The 13660-nt window shown below is 48.5% G+C and overlaps 1 protein-coding gene across 4 annotated transcripts in view; it reads left to right on the top strand.

Moving 5' to 3' along the window:
• KYAT3 (kynurenine aminotransferase 3) overlaps positions 1 to 13660 on the top strand; it is an 82415-nt gene that overhangs the window by 19001 nt on the left and 49754 nt on the right. For 3 of the 4 annotated variants that reach the window (XM_088482212.1, XM_088482210.1, XM_088482213.1), the window contains exon 2: positions 4557 to 4657. The exons of the other annotated variant lie outside the window; for it this stretch is intronic. In XM_088482212.1, the coding sequence (XP_088338338.1) occupies positions 4559 to 4657 (99 nt within the window). In that variant the 5' untranslated portion in view covers positions 4557 to 4558. The remainder of the gene's footprint in view (positions 1 to 4556; positions 4658 to 13660) is intronic. 4 annotated transcript variants of the gene reach the window in all.

Raw genomic sequence — 13660 nt, 5'->3', positions numbered from 1 at the left:
TAGAGAGAGAATAGGAGAGTTCCAAGAACAGAACCTTGGGGAACACCTACTGTAAGAGGCTGTGGGGGGGAGGAGTCGTTGTGAGAGGAAACAGAGAAGGAATGGTCAGAGAGGTAGGAAGACAGCCAGGAGAGAGCAGTGTCGCGTAGACCAAGGGAGTGAAGGATATGCAGCAGTAGAGGGTGGTCCACAGTGTCAAAAGCAGCAGAGAGGTCAAGGAGAATGAGCAGGGAGTAGTGGCCTTTGGATTTGGCAGCAAGGAGGTTGTTGCTGACTTTTGTGAGGGCAGTTACAGTGGAGTGGAGAGAACGGAAGCTAGACTGAAAAGGGTAAAGGAGGGAGTGGGAGGAAAGAAATGTGGTGAGGCGGTTACGCTCAAACTCCTTTTTGCCTCCAAACTCCTTAAACAATACACTCAAGGATTTTGGAGGCAAAAAGGGAGGAGAGAGATTTGTCGGTAGTTAGAGAGAATGTTAGGATCAAGGTTAGGTTTTTTACGAATGGGGAGACAAGGGCATGCCAGAATGCAGAAGGAACAGTGCCAGTAGAGCGGGAGAGATTAGAGATTAAGGAGGTGGGCAAGATGGGAGCAGGCAGTAGAAGAGAGCGGAGGAGGGGATAGGGGAGAGGTGGAAGTGGTGGGGGGGGGGGGGAGGACTGCAAAAGGGCTTTAACTTCTTTAACTTCCTCTGCAGAACGAAGTCAATGGTGGGGACCACTCATTGGCTGAGAAGCGGAGGGCTTGCCTCAGCCAATGAAAGCTCAGCACTGGGATTTCTATGAAGAAATCCCGCGGCTGAGCGGGCACTATGTTGCTGTAACCACAAGGGTGAACCTCAATTAACCTTGTGGTTACAGCAGTAGATACAATGTCGCTGTTCCCAGCATAGACTTCATTGGAGAATTCTCCCCATAGAAGTCTATGGGGAGACACGCTGACCGCACACAGCCAATTAGGGAGCTGCTCCGACAGAGATGCCCGCTGATTGGCTGGCAGCTTCTTCAATGACTGGGCCCACGTGTGTCCCGGTCATTTGCGCGGAGTAAAGCTATGTGGAAACACATAGCTTTGTTCAGTCCGTTTGGATTCGGGAACACCTGTTTTTTTGTTTTAACCCTTTGGATGCCTTCTTGGAGAAGAGGACGTGAACTACGCATAGGAGAGGTGAGTATGGATTTTTTTTTATAGGTATCCCTATGGATTACTTCGGTGAGTATGTGTGATAGTGAGTGTGAGTGCGCATGTATGTTATAATAAAATTTTACTGTCACGGTGTATGTTGTGTTTTTACGTATTGCTTTGGTTGTGGAACTACAAGTGCCAGCGGGCCCGTAATGCCCCGCATGCTGGTATTTGTGGTTCTCCAAATTCCAGCATGCGGGTGAGGCTTGCTGAGACGTGTTGTTCCACAACCAAAGACAATATTCAACCATTTATTTTACAATTCACATACACTATCAACCCGGCACCCACCGCCCTAGGGTGCCGGGGATAGCCCCAGGCTACCAGCCTAGGCCAGGGGTGCCCTGGAGAGGGGTACCCCTTTATTGGAGGGGTATTCAACTCCCCAGGGATCCCTGGCCTGGGCTGACTAGCATCAGGGCTGATGCTGCGGCTGGGGGGCCTGGTGAAAGGGCTCCCCTGGCTGTGGCATCAGTCCCCCGCTAGAAAGGGTCCAGGGCTGATTTTAAATACAAGGGGAACCTCACGCCATTTTTTTTCTCTGTATATTTAAAACCAGCTCTGTCCCTGCTGCCTGGTGCTAGTTTGTAAATTTACAGTGGAACCCTACACATTTATTCTCTGTAATTTTAAGAACCAGGACAGGCTGGCAAGTTCGGGGCTGGTTAGTCTTCTGGGGGGGACCTCACGTAATTTTTTAAAATAACATTTAACCCTTTTTTGCAAGTCTTAACACACAAGCAGCCAACACATATCTCACTGATATGTGTAGGCTGCTAGATCGGGAGAGATTTGCAGAGAGAAAACACTGCAATCTAGGGGGAGTAATCTCCTGCAAAACTAGATACTCGGGAGAGATATCTCGTTCTGCTTCACCATCGGCCAACTCGTTTAGCCTCAAATCGCCTGTTGGTAAATTTGGTAAAAAAAAAAAAGGGATTAAATCACCCGAATTTGGCGAGTTCTAGCAAGATTAATCTCCTTGAAAATCGGGGCCGTCTCGATTCTTAGTAAATTTACCCCCTAATGTGCTTTGAGCTACCTCTTTATCAGCACAATGGGTCTTATGAAGGTCCGTATATTATTGCAGTTTTCCTAATATTAGAAAACTGTGCATGTGGCGGAGAGATCCTGTGATCTCATGCACAGATGGAGCGTGCCTGGTCTGCGTTCCCAGAAACTGGGACGTGTTGTCCTTCTTTTCCTGGAGTGCCGAGGCCAGGGTCTTCGCGGGTGGATGCAGATTTCTTGGCCTCGCAGACTGCCAGCCTGAGTAAGCTGAAGCTTACTCAGACTGGCTGATGGTCGCGATGGTGATCTAATGCAGCTACGGACGCTGCACTTGGATCGCTATTGCTGTCAGGAGGCACCTGCTTCCTATAGATGATACCTGCAGTACTTTCATTTTTTCTGGACGGTATTACACAGCTGCATCCTTGCGGCTGTGCATTACCGTCCGGATCTGAATCAGGCCCTATGTCTAAACAAAAACTGCCTTCTTTTCCAGTGGTTTTGCATACTTGCCATTTGAAAAAATTGGTTGCCATCAAATTGTGCAGACTCAAAATATACTATGTTATCTGCTATTTGACCTTTAGTAAATCAGAGGTTTTCCAAATCGATCATAAAATCGTCAAAAGCCATACCACATTTCCTGTGGCATCACAAGATGGTATGGGCCACACCCGGATGTTACCCGCCGAGGGGTGACTCCAAAGTGGCGACTCTTCCTCATGTACAGGAGTTGGGTGCTGCACTGTAGCATTACGTGCAGCACACGCAAAAAGACTGATCCCCGGGGGCAATCCACATCCCCGAGATCACCGGAGTGACTAAAATGGGGGGTTTGGGCAGTGAGGCCACGCCCTATCTGTGAGGCCACGCCCCCTTTTTGTTAGCAGCCGCGCACACTATAAGTCTGTCTGCCCCTACCTGCATCAGGTATCGCCAGATGCAAGGAAGCCGCTGCACATATCCCCTGTTGTCTTTCAAGTTTATTATATGGCTCAGATTTCTCAGGGTAGTTGGGATAGCAAAGTTGGTTATCTGCTCTAAGGTTTCGGAAATGGTCAAACCCACTGATAGGATATGTTGCTTTCAGTCTTGCAAAGACATGGGGGTCTATTTACTAAGCAGTGTTAGGAGACAGTGGAAAGTGATAAGGTGCCAGACAATCAGCTCCCAACTGTCATCTCACAGGCTGTGTTTGAAAAATGACAGTTGGGAGCTGAGTGGCTGGCACCTTATCACTTTCTTATCACTTTTCACTCTGTCTCCTATAGCACTACTTAGTAAATAGACCCCATAGGGGTGTTTGTTTGGTACACCATTTTTGCAATGCATTTTGCTAATGATCTCCAAGGACACATCTTTGTTCAGCAATACTGGCAATTTACTAGCCTTTCACCATTAATCTATACAATAGGTGGGTCATCTAAAGTTTTATCAGTGCTGTGGGACTGCCAAAACTTTAGCTAAGCATGTTGGGATATGTAGTTCACCAGTTGCTGGAGTACCACTTATTTGCCCACCCCGGTCTAAATACTCATTGATCAGATCAAACTAACGGACAACAAAAACAAGATGTGCCCTATTATGGCAATGTTTCAAATACAAATATCTCCAAATGTATGAAAAGGATGTCTATGAAATGTAATGTTGTAGATAAGTTACTTTCTTTACACATTCTGTAAATGGTCACAATATAACAACCCCCATATAGTGAAACTACTGCTTCCTCTAATGGACTGCTCTAGGAAGAATATCTAGCAAAATTTCAGCTGAGACATTCTTTTTAAATGGGAGGAATCGAATTAGCCGTGGGATTTACCCTGCACGTTAAACTACAGAGGAGAACTTTTCCTCGCAGCTTTAGATGCATCCTCTTGGGATTAAGGAGTGGTGGAAAGACATCAGTTCTGCAGTTTATGCAGATTCAGTGTGTTAGTGCATGTTAACACCTAGTTTACCGTGCAAGGAAATTGTTGTTTAAATTACCCCACGGCTAATTGAATTCCCCCAGTGTTAAAAATTGGCTAAAATATTAAAAAATATGTTAAGTATTATTGATCACTAGCTTCTTCAGAAACACTGAATGAATATATTGTTATTATTATTATTATTATTATCATCATCATCCATATCTTGAAAGTCTGTATAGGTTTCAGGTCCAATCAACAGTTTGGTTTTTGTGTATGAATGTTTGCTTTATTATGAAAATTTGATCTGGAAATGTTATGAATGTAATTTTCATGGTATATTATTGCTTTGTAAAGTTTCCCATTTGTGACATTGGCTGCTTACTTTTATGCAGCAACGTAATTGTTGCCTTGTTTACCTAATGATGTGCCTCTTTTATTGACCCATTCTGTAGGCATGTTGATTGCTTTTCGTGCTGTCTGCCGCCTTGGGAATCGCTCTCAATTGCTGAGGACAGTTCATTCCTCTCAATTCCTCAGCTTTTCCACTACAGCTGTATGTATTGCTTTCTACATTCCAATGGTCTTACTGCAAAATTGATTTTGGCATTGGTGGTGGCGCTTAATTATATTTTGAAGGTTATTTTTGGAAATACAAATGAATCCTCTATGTGCATACATTTTATATTTGTTTGTTGTTGCTTGAAGATATTTTTGTTGTTGTTGTTAAATTTTTGTGTCGTGTTCCTTTTTCTGGCCTAAATATAATAACTCTTACAAACACACACAAGTGCCGTGGGGAAATAACTACTTTTATTTTGTTGATTAGTACAAATATGTGCTGTTTATTTTAATCCAAATGCAGTATACACAAACATATTTTAGCCAAATTCTGTTTAAAGTGATCTAAAGAAAACAGGCTTAAATTGGAAAAGACATTTCTAACAATTGGAAAATCATCATCCGTTATTAATTTAGCAAAATGTTGGAGGCAAAATCTGGTATAGTTGCTACAATCAGAAAAATAACACATCACATATTGCGTAGTCTTCATTTTTGTAAGAACTGTAATCTGTATTAGGGCTGTGTTTGACTTTAACCCCTTTGTCACTGAGCATATTTTGGCACTGTTATTATTTGTGCAGTACCCACACAAATTATACCTTGTTTTGTTTTTCTACTTCAGGGTCCATAGGGTATCCACAGGATACCTTGGGGTATAGGTGTGACGTCAGTCGCAGGGCACCAAAGAGTTAAGCTTTCAGCCTCCCAGGATGCACTAGGTCCCCCTCCTATACCCCGCCCCCGAGCCAAGGCACCTCAGTTTAGTTTGGTGCCCGGCCGGAGTCGGGTGCACCTGTTGGAGTGGGGGCTAGAAGAGCCCCTGAAGCTTTTCTTCATGCAGCTGTGGCTGCACATCTGGATGAACATCATGGACAGTCAGTCCTGACGTCCATGCTGTCTTCCCTACACCCCGCCGGTACCAGAACGCCGGTACTGATCCGGGGATGCTGGTGGGCATCTGGGGTCACAACTAGCGGTGACCCCAGATGTTCCGGACCATGGCCGGATTCAAGGGGGACAGAGGTAAGCAGCGGGGTCCCGTGGTGGGTCCCCGCTGATCACATGGTCCTAAGTCCCCAGGCAGGGGGCTCCCTGGGGACTGGCTGCAGCGTGGAGCCAGGCAACCAACCTGCGCTTCCACTACCCCCTGGGACAGCGGACCGCAGCAGAGCGGTAGCGCTGGGGAGTCCCAGGGGTTAAATGCATGCCAGGGGAGCGCGCCTTCCCTGTCTCACAGCCGGCGCCTCCCCCGCTGCACACAGCCCTCTCTGCACTGTGCTGACTGGCCCTGTGTCAGCGCTCCTCCCCCAGGCCAGCCTTCTCTCTGCTCCTCGGCGGCCATCTTTTCAGAAGCATGGTGAACGCTGCTGGAAGCCTGCATTGGAAGCATCGTGGTCTGGGTCCCCCCGCATACCTCTCCTCCGCTGTGGTCAGGTCTGTGTATGCAGCGCTGTGTCCTACCAGGCCCTGTGTCTGTGTAGTTGAGTGATCAGCGCTGTTAGTGCAGGAATTGATTTTCTTTGCATTGTATGTGACTGTGCTAGCGCTGCTGCCTGTAACTTTTCTTCTCAAGACTGTCAGCTTTATTACTGTCCCTGTTCTTTCTGCTAAGCCCTTGCGGTGCGGTGCTGCAGGGTGGTCTCTCGCCTATTTAATATATAATTGGTGAGAGGGGTCACATACGTGGTGCCATCATGTCTGAAAGTGATTTTCCCTTCCGGCTACAGTGTACCACGTGTAAAGTACCGTTAGCGGAGGGGGAGGGTAGCGCGGAGGGCCTTTGCCGGCAGTGTTTGTCCATGGCGCGGCCTCTTACGGTTACAGCACCGGTACAGGAGCCGCCCTGGGCTTGTTTCGCTCAGGCGCTAACAGCTTTAGTGGGCCAGTTAGCTCCGCAGCCCACGTTTACTCCGATGGATTTGGCCCAGCAGTCTGTGGTGTCGTCACCCATGCAGGGTTTCCCCCGACAATTGGTGGTACCCCACAGTCTCCCTATTTCCCCGCTCCCGGTTTCTCAGGAGCCAGCGTGGGTTAACTCCCTGACGAGTTCTGTACAGCACTTGTCGGATGTGTTGCAAGGGGAGTCTGTGATGCGGCCTCATAAACGGCCGGTGGCGTCTCTATCCGCTCCTTATGAGGATGACGAAGGGACGTCTGATGATGGTGAGATTCTGGATCCTTACGATCAGGAACCTCTCCATACTAAGGACGCTGATGCTAAGTCCAAAGTATATATTCCTGGACTTATTCGGGCGGTCCGCACAGCCTTGGTGATTGAGGACGAAGTTCCCCCAGCGGCTAAGTCTAAGTATGCCTTTTTCAAAGACGTGAAGGGCGATGCCACAGTCTTTCCTCTTTCGGGTCAGTTGGTGGACCATTTAGAGGAGGCGTGGAAACAGCCTGGCAAAAGATACCAGCCGCAGCGACGCCTGGCGGTGGCTTATCCGTTCGCGGATAATTATTTTGCTAAGTGGGAATCCCCTCCACAGGTGGATTCTCACGTGACCCGTCTTGTCCGTAGTGCCACATTGCCGATGCCATCCATGTCCTCCCTTAAGGATGCTACGGACCGCAAGGTGGAAATCTGCCTGAAGTCCGCTTATTCCATTGCGGGGGGGGGCAGCACGGCCGGCTATGGCCATTTGCTGGGTTGCCAGAGCGATGGAGCGCTGGGCGGATTCATTAGAGGCTTCTTTTGATTCCGTCTGTCCGGCCGAACAGGCGGAGTTGATTGGCAATCTCCGTGATTCGGCCACTTACATCAACGAGGCGGCTCTAGACATTAGTACTCTGGTGTCTAGAATTTCTTCAGCAGCGGTAGCTGCTCGTCGCACCTTGTGGCTGCGATCCTGGAAGGCGGACGCAGATTCCAAGAAGGGTCTGGAAGCGTTGCCGTTTACCGGAGAAGTTCTCTTCGGTCCGGATCTGGATAAGATTGTGGCCACGCTGGCGGCAGCCAAATCGGCTTGTCCTCCCGTCGGCCGCTGCTCCTTCTGGTTCTGGACCATCGTCCTTTCGGTCATCTAGGGCCCAGGGCAGGCCCAAACCACAGTCGTTTCCTCGTCAGGCTGGCCCTAGGAAATCAGTCAAGCCCGGAAGCAGGCATGGAGTACCAGACGTCCGGCCCCCAAGCCAGATGACAAGCCTGCGGCCTGACGGTCCGGGCCTCCCTTTGGGGGATCCCAGGGTGGGAGGCCGCCTGCTGCAGTTCGCCCAGTGTTCGTCGGTCACTACGACAGACACTTGGGTTCTGGAGGTGGTCTCCCACGGGTACGCCCTCTCCTTCCGGCACAGACCCCCGGCTCGATTCTTCACCACGGGTCTACCATCAGACCGGAACAAGGCTACGGAGCTGCGGAAGGTATTGCACACTATGCTCCAGGCTGGAGTTATAGTGCCTGTTCCATTCTCCCAGAGGGGCCAGGGTTTCTATTCAAATCTTTATTTGGTACAGAAACCCAATGGGTCGTATCGTCCGATTCTCAACCTCAAAGCACTCAAGTCTTTGCGGGTCCCGAAGTTTCGGATGGAGACCCTACGGTCCATCATTCTGGCGCTGGAACCTGGGGACTACATGTGTCATTGGACATACAGGACGCTTACCTGCATGTCCCTATTCTTTTGCGTCACCAACAGTTCCTCAGGTTTGCAATCCGCAGCGACCACTTCCAGTTTCGGGCGTTACCCTTTGGCCTGGCGACAGCACCACGTGTTTTCACCAAGGTGATAGTGGTCATGGCGGCTTCTCTGCGGCTGCAGGGAGTCCGCATGTTGCCGTACTTGGACGACCTGTTATTGGTGGCGGGATCTCCAGAGCTCCTGTTACGCCACTTGGACCTGACCATTGCCCTGCTGCAACGGCACGGCTGGCTAATCAACTGGCAGAAGTCCACTCTAATCCCGTCTCGGAGGATTCTGCATCTTGGAGCCTTATTGGACTCGGGACAGCAAAAGATCTTCGTGACGGAGGAAAAGATCTGTGCTTTGCAGTCAAGGGTGCGCAGTTGTCTGCACAGCCACCGGGTGTCTCTACACTTGGCGATGAGGTTACTAGGCTCCATGGTGTCGGTGTTCGACATGGTGGAATATGCCCAGTTTCACTCCAGACCTCTGCAGCACCTGATCCTGTCAAAGTGGAACGGGCTGCCTCAGTCTCTGAAGTCCCAGACGATTGTGTTCACCCCGGAGGTTCGCCTGTCCCTTGCTTGGTGGTTACAGACGACCCACCTCAGCGAGGGACGTCCGTTCTGGGTTCCAAATTGGGTCCTGTTGACAACGGACGCCAGTCTTCGGGGCTGGGGAGCAGTTTCGGGTCCACATCTGTTCCAGGGCAGGTGGACGCCGACAGAAGCGGAGCTTCCAATCAATATCTTGGAACTCCGTGCGGTCTTCAATGCTCTCCAGCAGGCACATCGGTTTCTCCAGGGTCACCCGGTACAGGTCCAGTCGGACAACGCTACCACCGTGGCCTACATAAACAGGCAAGGAGGAACCCGAAGCCGGGCGGCTCTCGTAGAGGTGTCTCGGATCCTGGTTTGGGCGGAGCGCAATCTTCCGGCCATATCAGCGGTCTTCATCCCGGGAGTGCTCAATTGGGAGGCGGACTTTCTAAGTCGCCAGGACGTTCATCCGGGGGAATGGTCCCTGCACCCGGACGTTTTTCAACTACTGGTGGACAGATGGGGTCTTCCAGAGATCGACCTCATGGCGTCCCGGCACAACAACAAGTTGCCGGTGTACGGGTCTCGCACAAGAGACGAAGGGGCGTCTCTGGTGGATGCTCTGTCCGTCCGGTGGACGTTCCGGTTCGCATACCTGTTCCCTCAGGTCTCCCTTCTTCCACGGGTAATCCGGAAATTCAAACAGAAAGGAGGGACGCTCCTGTTGATAGCTCCCGCGTGGCCCAGACGGCACTGGTTCTCAGACCTTCAGGGTCTGTCCGTGGACAGTCCTCTGCGGTTGCCGCTACGACCGGACCTCCTGTCTCAGGGTCCTTGTCGTCACCCGGACCTGACTCGGCTGTCTTTGACGGCGTGGCTGTTGAGACGGCCATGCTGAGGTCCCGGGGGTTTTCCAGCTCTGTGGTGCGTACCATGTTGCGAGCTCGGAAACCGTCTTCCGCGAGGATATACCATCGCGTGTGGCATACGTTCTTCCAGTGGTGTCGACCGAGAGGTTATGCACGGCGGGAGTTTCGTCTGTCTCGGATTCTCGCCTTCCTGCAAGCGGGACTAGATCATGGGCTTCGCCTTGCTTCTTTGAAGGTACAGGTTTCGGCCCTGTCTGTCTGGTTTCACCGTAGGATTGCTACAATCCCGGATGTGCGCACCTTTATGCACGGTGTTGTCCGCATTCAGCCGCCCTTTGTTCCACCTGTGGCGCCTTGGGATTTGGTTGTGGTCTTGAGGGCTCTCCAAGGACCGCCGTTTGAACCACTGGGATCAGTGGATCTTAAATGGCTAACAGTTAAGACTGTTTTCCTTCTGGCTATTGCTTCGGCCAGACGTGTTTCTGAGTTAGGGGCTCTTTCTTGTAGACCCCCTTTCTTGGTTTTTCATGGGAACAGGGCAGTACTCCGCACTCGGCCTGAGTTTCTTCCCAAAGTTGTTTCCCAGCTTCATGTTAACGAGGAAATCGTTGTTCCGGCCTTTAACTCACCGGGTCTTTCCGTGGGTGAGGCCTCTTTGGATGTTGTGCGGGCCTTAAGGACTTATGTTGACCGCACTTCTTCGTTTAGGAAGTCGGACGCTTTGTTTGTCCTCTATGGCTTCCGTAAAAAGGGTTGGCCTGCTTCAAAGCAAACTTTGGCAGCCTGGATCCGTATGGCTATTTCTGAAGCTTATCTTCATGAAGGCCTACCGGTTCCTCCTTCTCTGAAGGCTCATTCCACTAGGTCTGTGGGTCCTTCGTGGGCAGCTCGACGTGGTGCCTCTGCAGTCCAGATCTGCAAGGCTGCTACGTGGTCCTCTGTCCATACCTTCGTGAGGTATTACAGGTTTGACACCTTCGCCTCTCAGGATGCTTCCTTCGGGCGGCGGATTCTCCCTTCTGCACAGGAGCGTCCCCACCCTTAAAGGATACTGCTTTGGGACATCCTCAAGGTATCCTGTGGATACCCTATGGACCCTGAAGTAGAAAATATGAGATATGGTAAGAACTTACCCTTGTTATCTCTATTTCTACGAAGTCCATAGGGTTCCACAGGACTCCCGCCCTGTCGCACCTGTGCTGCAGATGGGCTTTGCTCTGGTCACCGGTTTTCCTTCTCCCTCTGGTGAGAATGTGATTCTTGTATGTGTCCAGATCTTTGTTCTCTCTCTTCCTTCTCCTCCTCCGGCCTATGGCTTGGTAACTAACTGAGGTGCCTTGGCTCGGGGGCGGGGTATAGGAGGGGGACCTAGTGCATCCTGGGAGGCTGAAAGCTTAACTCTTTGGTGCCCTGCGACTGACGTCACACCTATACCCCAAGGTATCCTGTGGAACCCTATGGACTTCGTAGAAATAGAGATAACAAGGGTAAGTTCTTACCATATCTCATATTTTTCCTTCAGAAGACTACATTTCCAGACAATAGCATTAGTTTGCTTATTTCTCCTTACCAGGCAAAGACAGTCTACCAAAAAAAAGTGCTTTATTTTATTAAAATAAAAATAAATTAAATGTGTATTATTTTTATAAACCCCACCAACAATACTTTGCAGTTTTTGCTTTGGCAGTAATCTTTCTTTCCAAAACATCAAAAAAAGGGATTGTACCGGGGGAATTCAATTGTTTTATTGTGGTTGTAAATAATGGGTGCCCGACGGAGCAATTCAATTCAGTACTGCGGGCGCCTATTATTTCAGCTTACACTCCCATGAGGTGGCGAGCCGAAATTGGTGAAATGTCTGTCTTTTGGGTGCTCAAACAGTGTTTTATTTGTCGCACCCTTTACCAGGTACATTGGCATAACAATTGAATACCGGTCAACAGGCTCCCATTACTTATGGGTGCCCAAAAACAAATGAATCACCCCTACATGTCGATTTTTATAATAGAATCTATTGTGCAGATAGTGATAAAACAAAAATATGCTTTTTTTTTACTTTTACGAGTTTGAAAAAATGTGTAGAATTATGATGGTAGTCCAACAATGTTTACTACTTTGATAAAACACAGGTTTCCGCTTGAAATGAGGGTACTCTTGTGTTGATCGATACCATGATAGGAGAGATCTGGGCGGTAGAATCCCCCCCCATCTGTGGTCTTCTTAATGCTTTTTGTAGCATTGGGTGTTGTCTGCTATTTACTTAAGGGAGCACATTGTTTGAAAGAGGGGAATCCCTTATTTAAAATGAAGTCACCACAGAGTCTGGATACAGAATGGGTGAGAGAGAGAACTTTTATCTCTCTCTTTCTCTCCCATGTCTACCATGTGTGGTACAATGTTTGGCTATTCGGGAGTACCATTGCCCAAACCACATATGTAGTAGTTTGGGGAAAGGCAGTGTAGAAATGTCAAATCCTCACTCAATGATGAGACAACGCCTTCAACATTATTTATACAACTCCTAGGATTATTCTAGGCATTATTCACTTTGATGGGATTGGGTACGGGATCCCGGTGTTCAGGATGCCGATGGTCAGATTACAGACAGCGGCATCCCAATAGTCAGAATCCCGAAAGAATTTGGGAAGTAACCCTAACCCATCTTTCCCGCAGCCTAACCATAACCTTCCCCTCCCTCAGCCTAACCCCCCGCCACCGCAGCCTAACCCTAATGCTCACTGTCTGGATGTCAGCATTCTGGATTCTGGAGCCAGGAATCATACTGCTGTTGGATTTTCCGGCACTGGGATTCTGGCTGCGGAATCCTGACCGTCAGGATACGACTACATCCTATTTGATGCACCCATCCGATTTCTTCCCAGTCTGCATCTCAACTAATCTCTGTTCAGAGTGCTAAAGGTTGATGAGTCTTGTTAAATTACATAAACTGATTATTTTTGTGTGGCATGCTTTATTTCAGTAGTCATTTAATGTAATGCAGGGAAATATTTCTTTATATTACACTGTATAGAACATATTCATTGTATTTCATACAATTTTTTTAAGATTGTCCCCTAAAAATAGCACTTCAATCAGAATTTTAATCTTGTATATGGCTTGATATGCTATTTAGACCATTCCTGATGCAGAATTGTTTGCAGTTTCACCAATAAAAAAGCAGGCACAAATGTTTGGCAAATGGCCCCCATACACCTACGCGATTTCTAGACGATCACATGATTTTCGACTCAACGCACGTTCAGTCTTGTTCAAATCGTGCATTTTTACATCCGATGCGCACTCCCGTGGGTCCTTCAATTGTATCTTATGATCATATGTGCAGCACATATGTTCCATCGTATCGTGTTCAGAACGTGGCATTTTTTTTTTTTTTTACATGCGATCCATCGTGTGGCAAATCAGTCATTTCAATGACTGTTTGTCCCTGTTCTCTAATGAGCGCGTGAGGCACAGGATCGATCATACGACTGATCCTGTGCAAAGAAAAAAAAACGTGCCGACGGAACTGCAGGGTAGTTGCATGTAAAACGGATCGGAAGCTGATTGTGTAGGTGTATGGGCCACTAAAGTGTTGTCTATCTTAAGATGAGTGCCAGTCTGCAAATGTAGCCTATGTACCTGGTTTATGACATGCACCCAATACAGACACGTCCTATTTTCTCACATGTTTTTGTTCAACAACTGCATTTACTGCTACTTAAGTAAATTAAAAATAAAAACCTCAGCAGAATCAACTTTCTATACAGAAAAACATTTATATTTGACACTCACACAAAAGCATAATATGCCCTAATGACCATTATCATCCGCTACTTGAACCTGGCACTGGTCACAAATTGTATGGCTTCCAAGACGTAAATCCATGTATTGCACATGTGTGACTGTTCACAATTGCCCCATTCTCGCTAATAATATTCAGGTATTTTCTTCTACCCAAAGTTTATA

This window comes from Taudactylus pleione, unplaced genomic scaffold (genome assembly GCF_031769625.1).
Source record: "Taudactylus pleione unplaced genomic scaffold, aTauple2 ptg000017l, whole genome shotgun sequence".
Taxonomy (NCBI): domain Eukaryota; kingdom Metazoa; phylum Chordata; class Amphibia; order Anura; family Myobatrachidae; genus Taudactylus; species Taudactylus pleione.
Note: the sequence above shows the minus strand (reverse complement) of the source record. Positions and strands in the feature narration are given on the sequence as shown.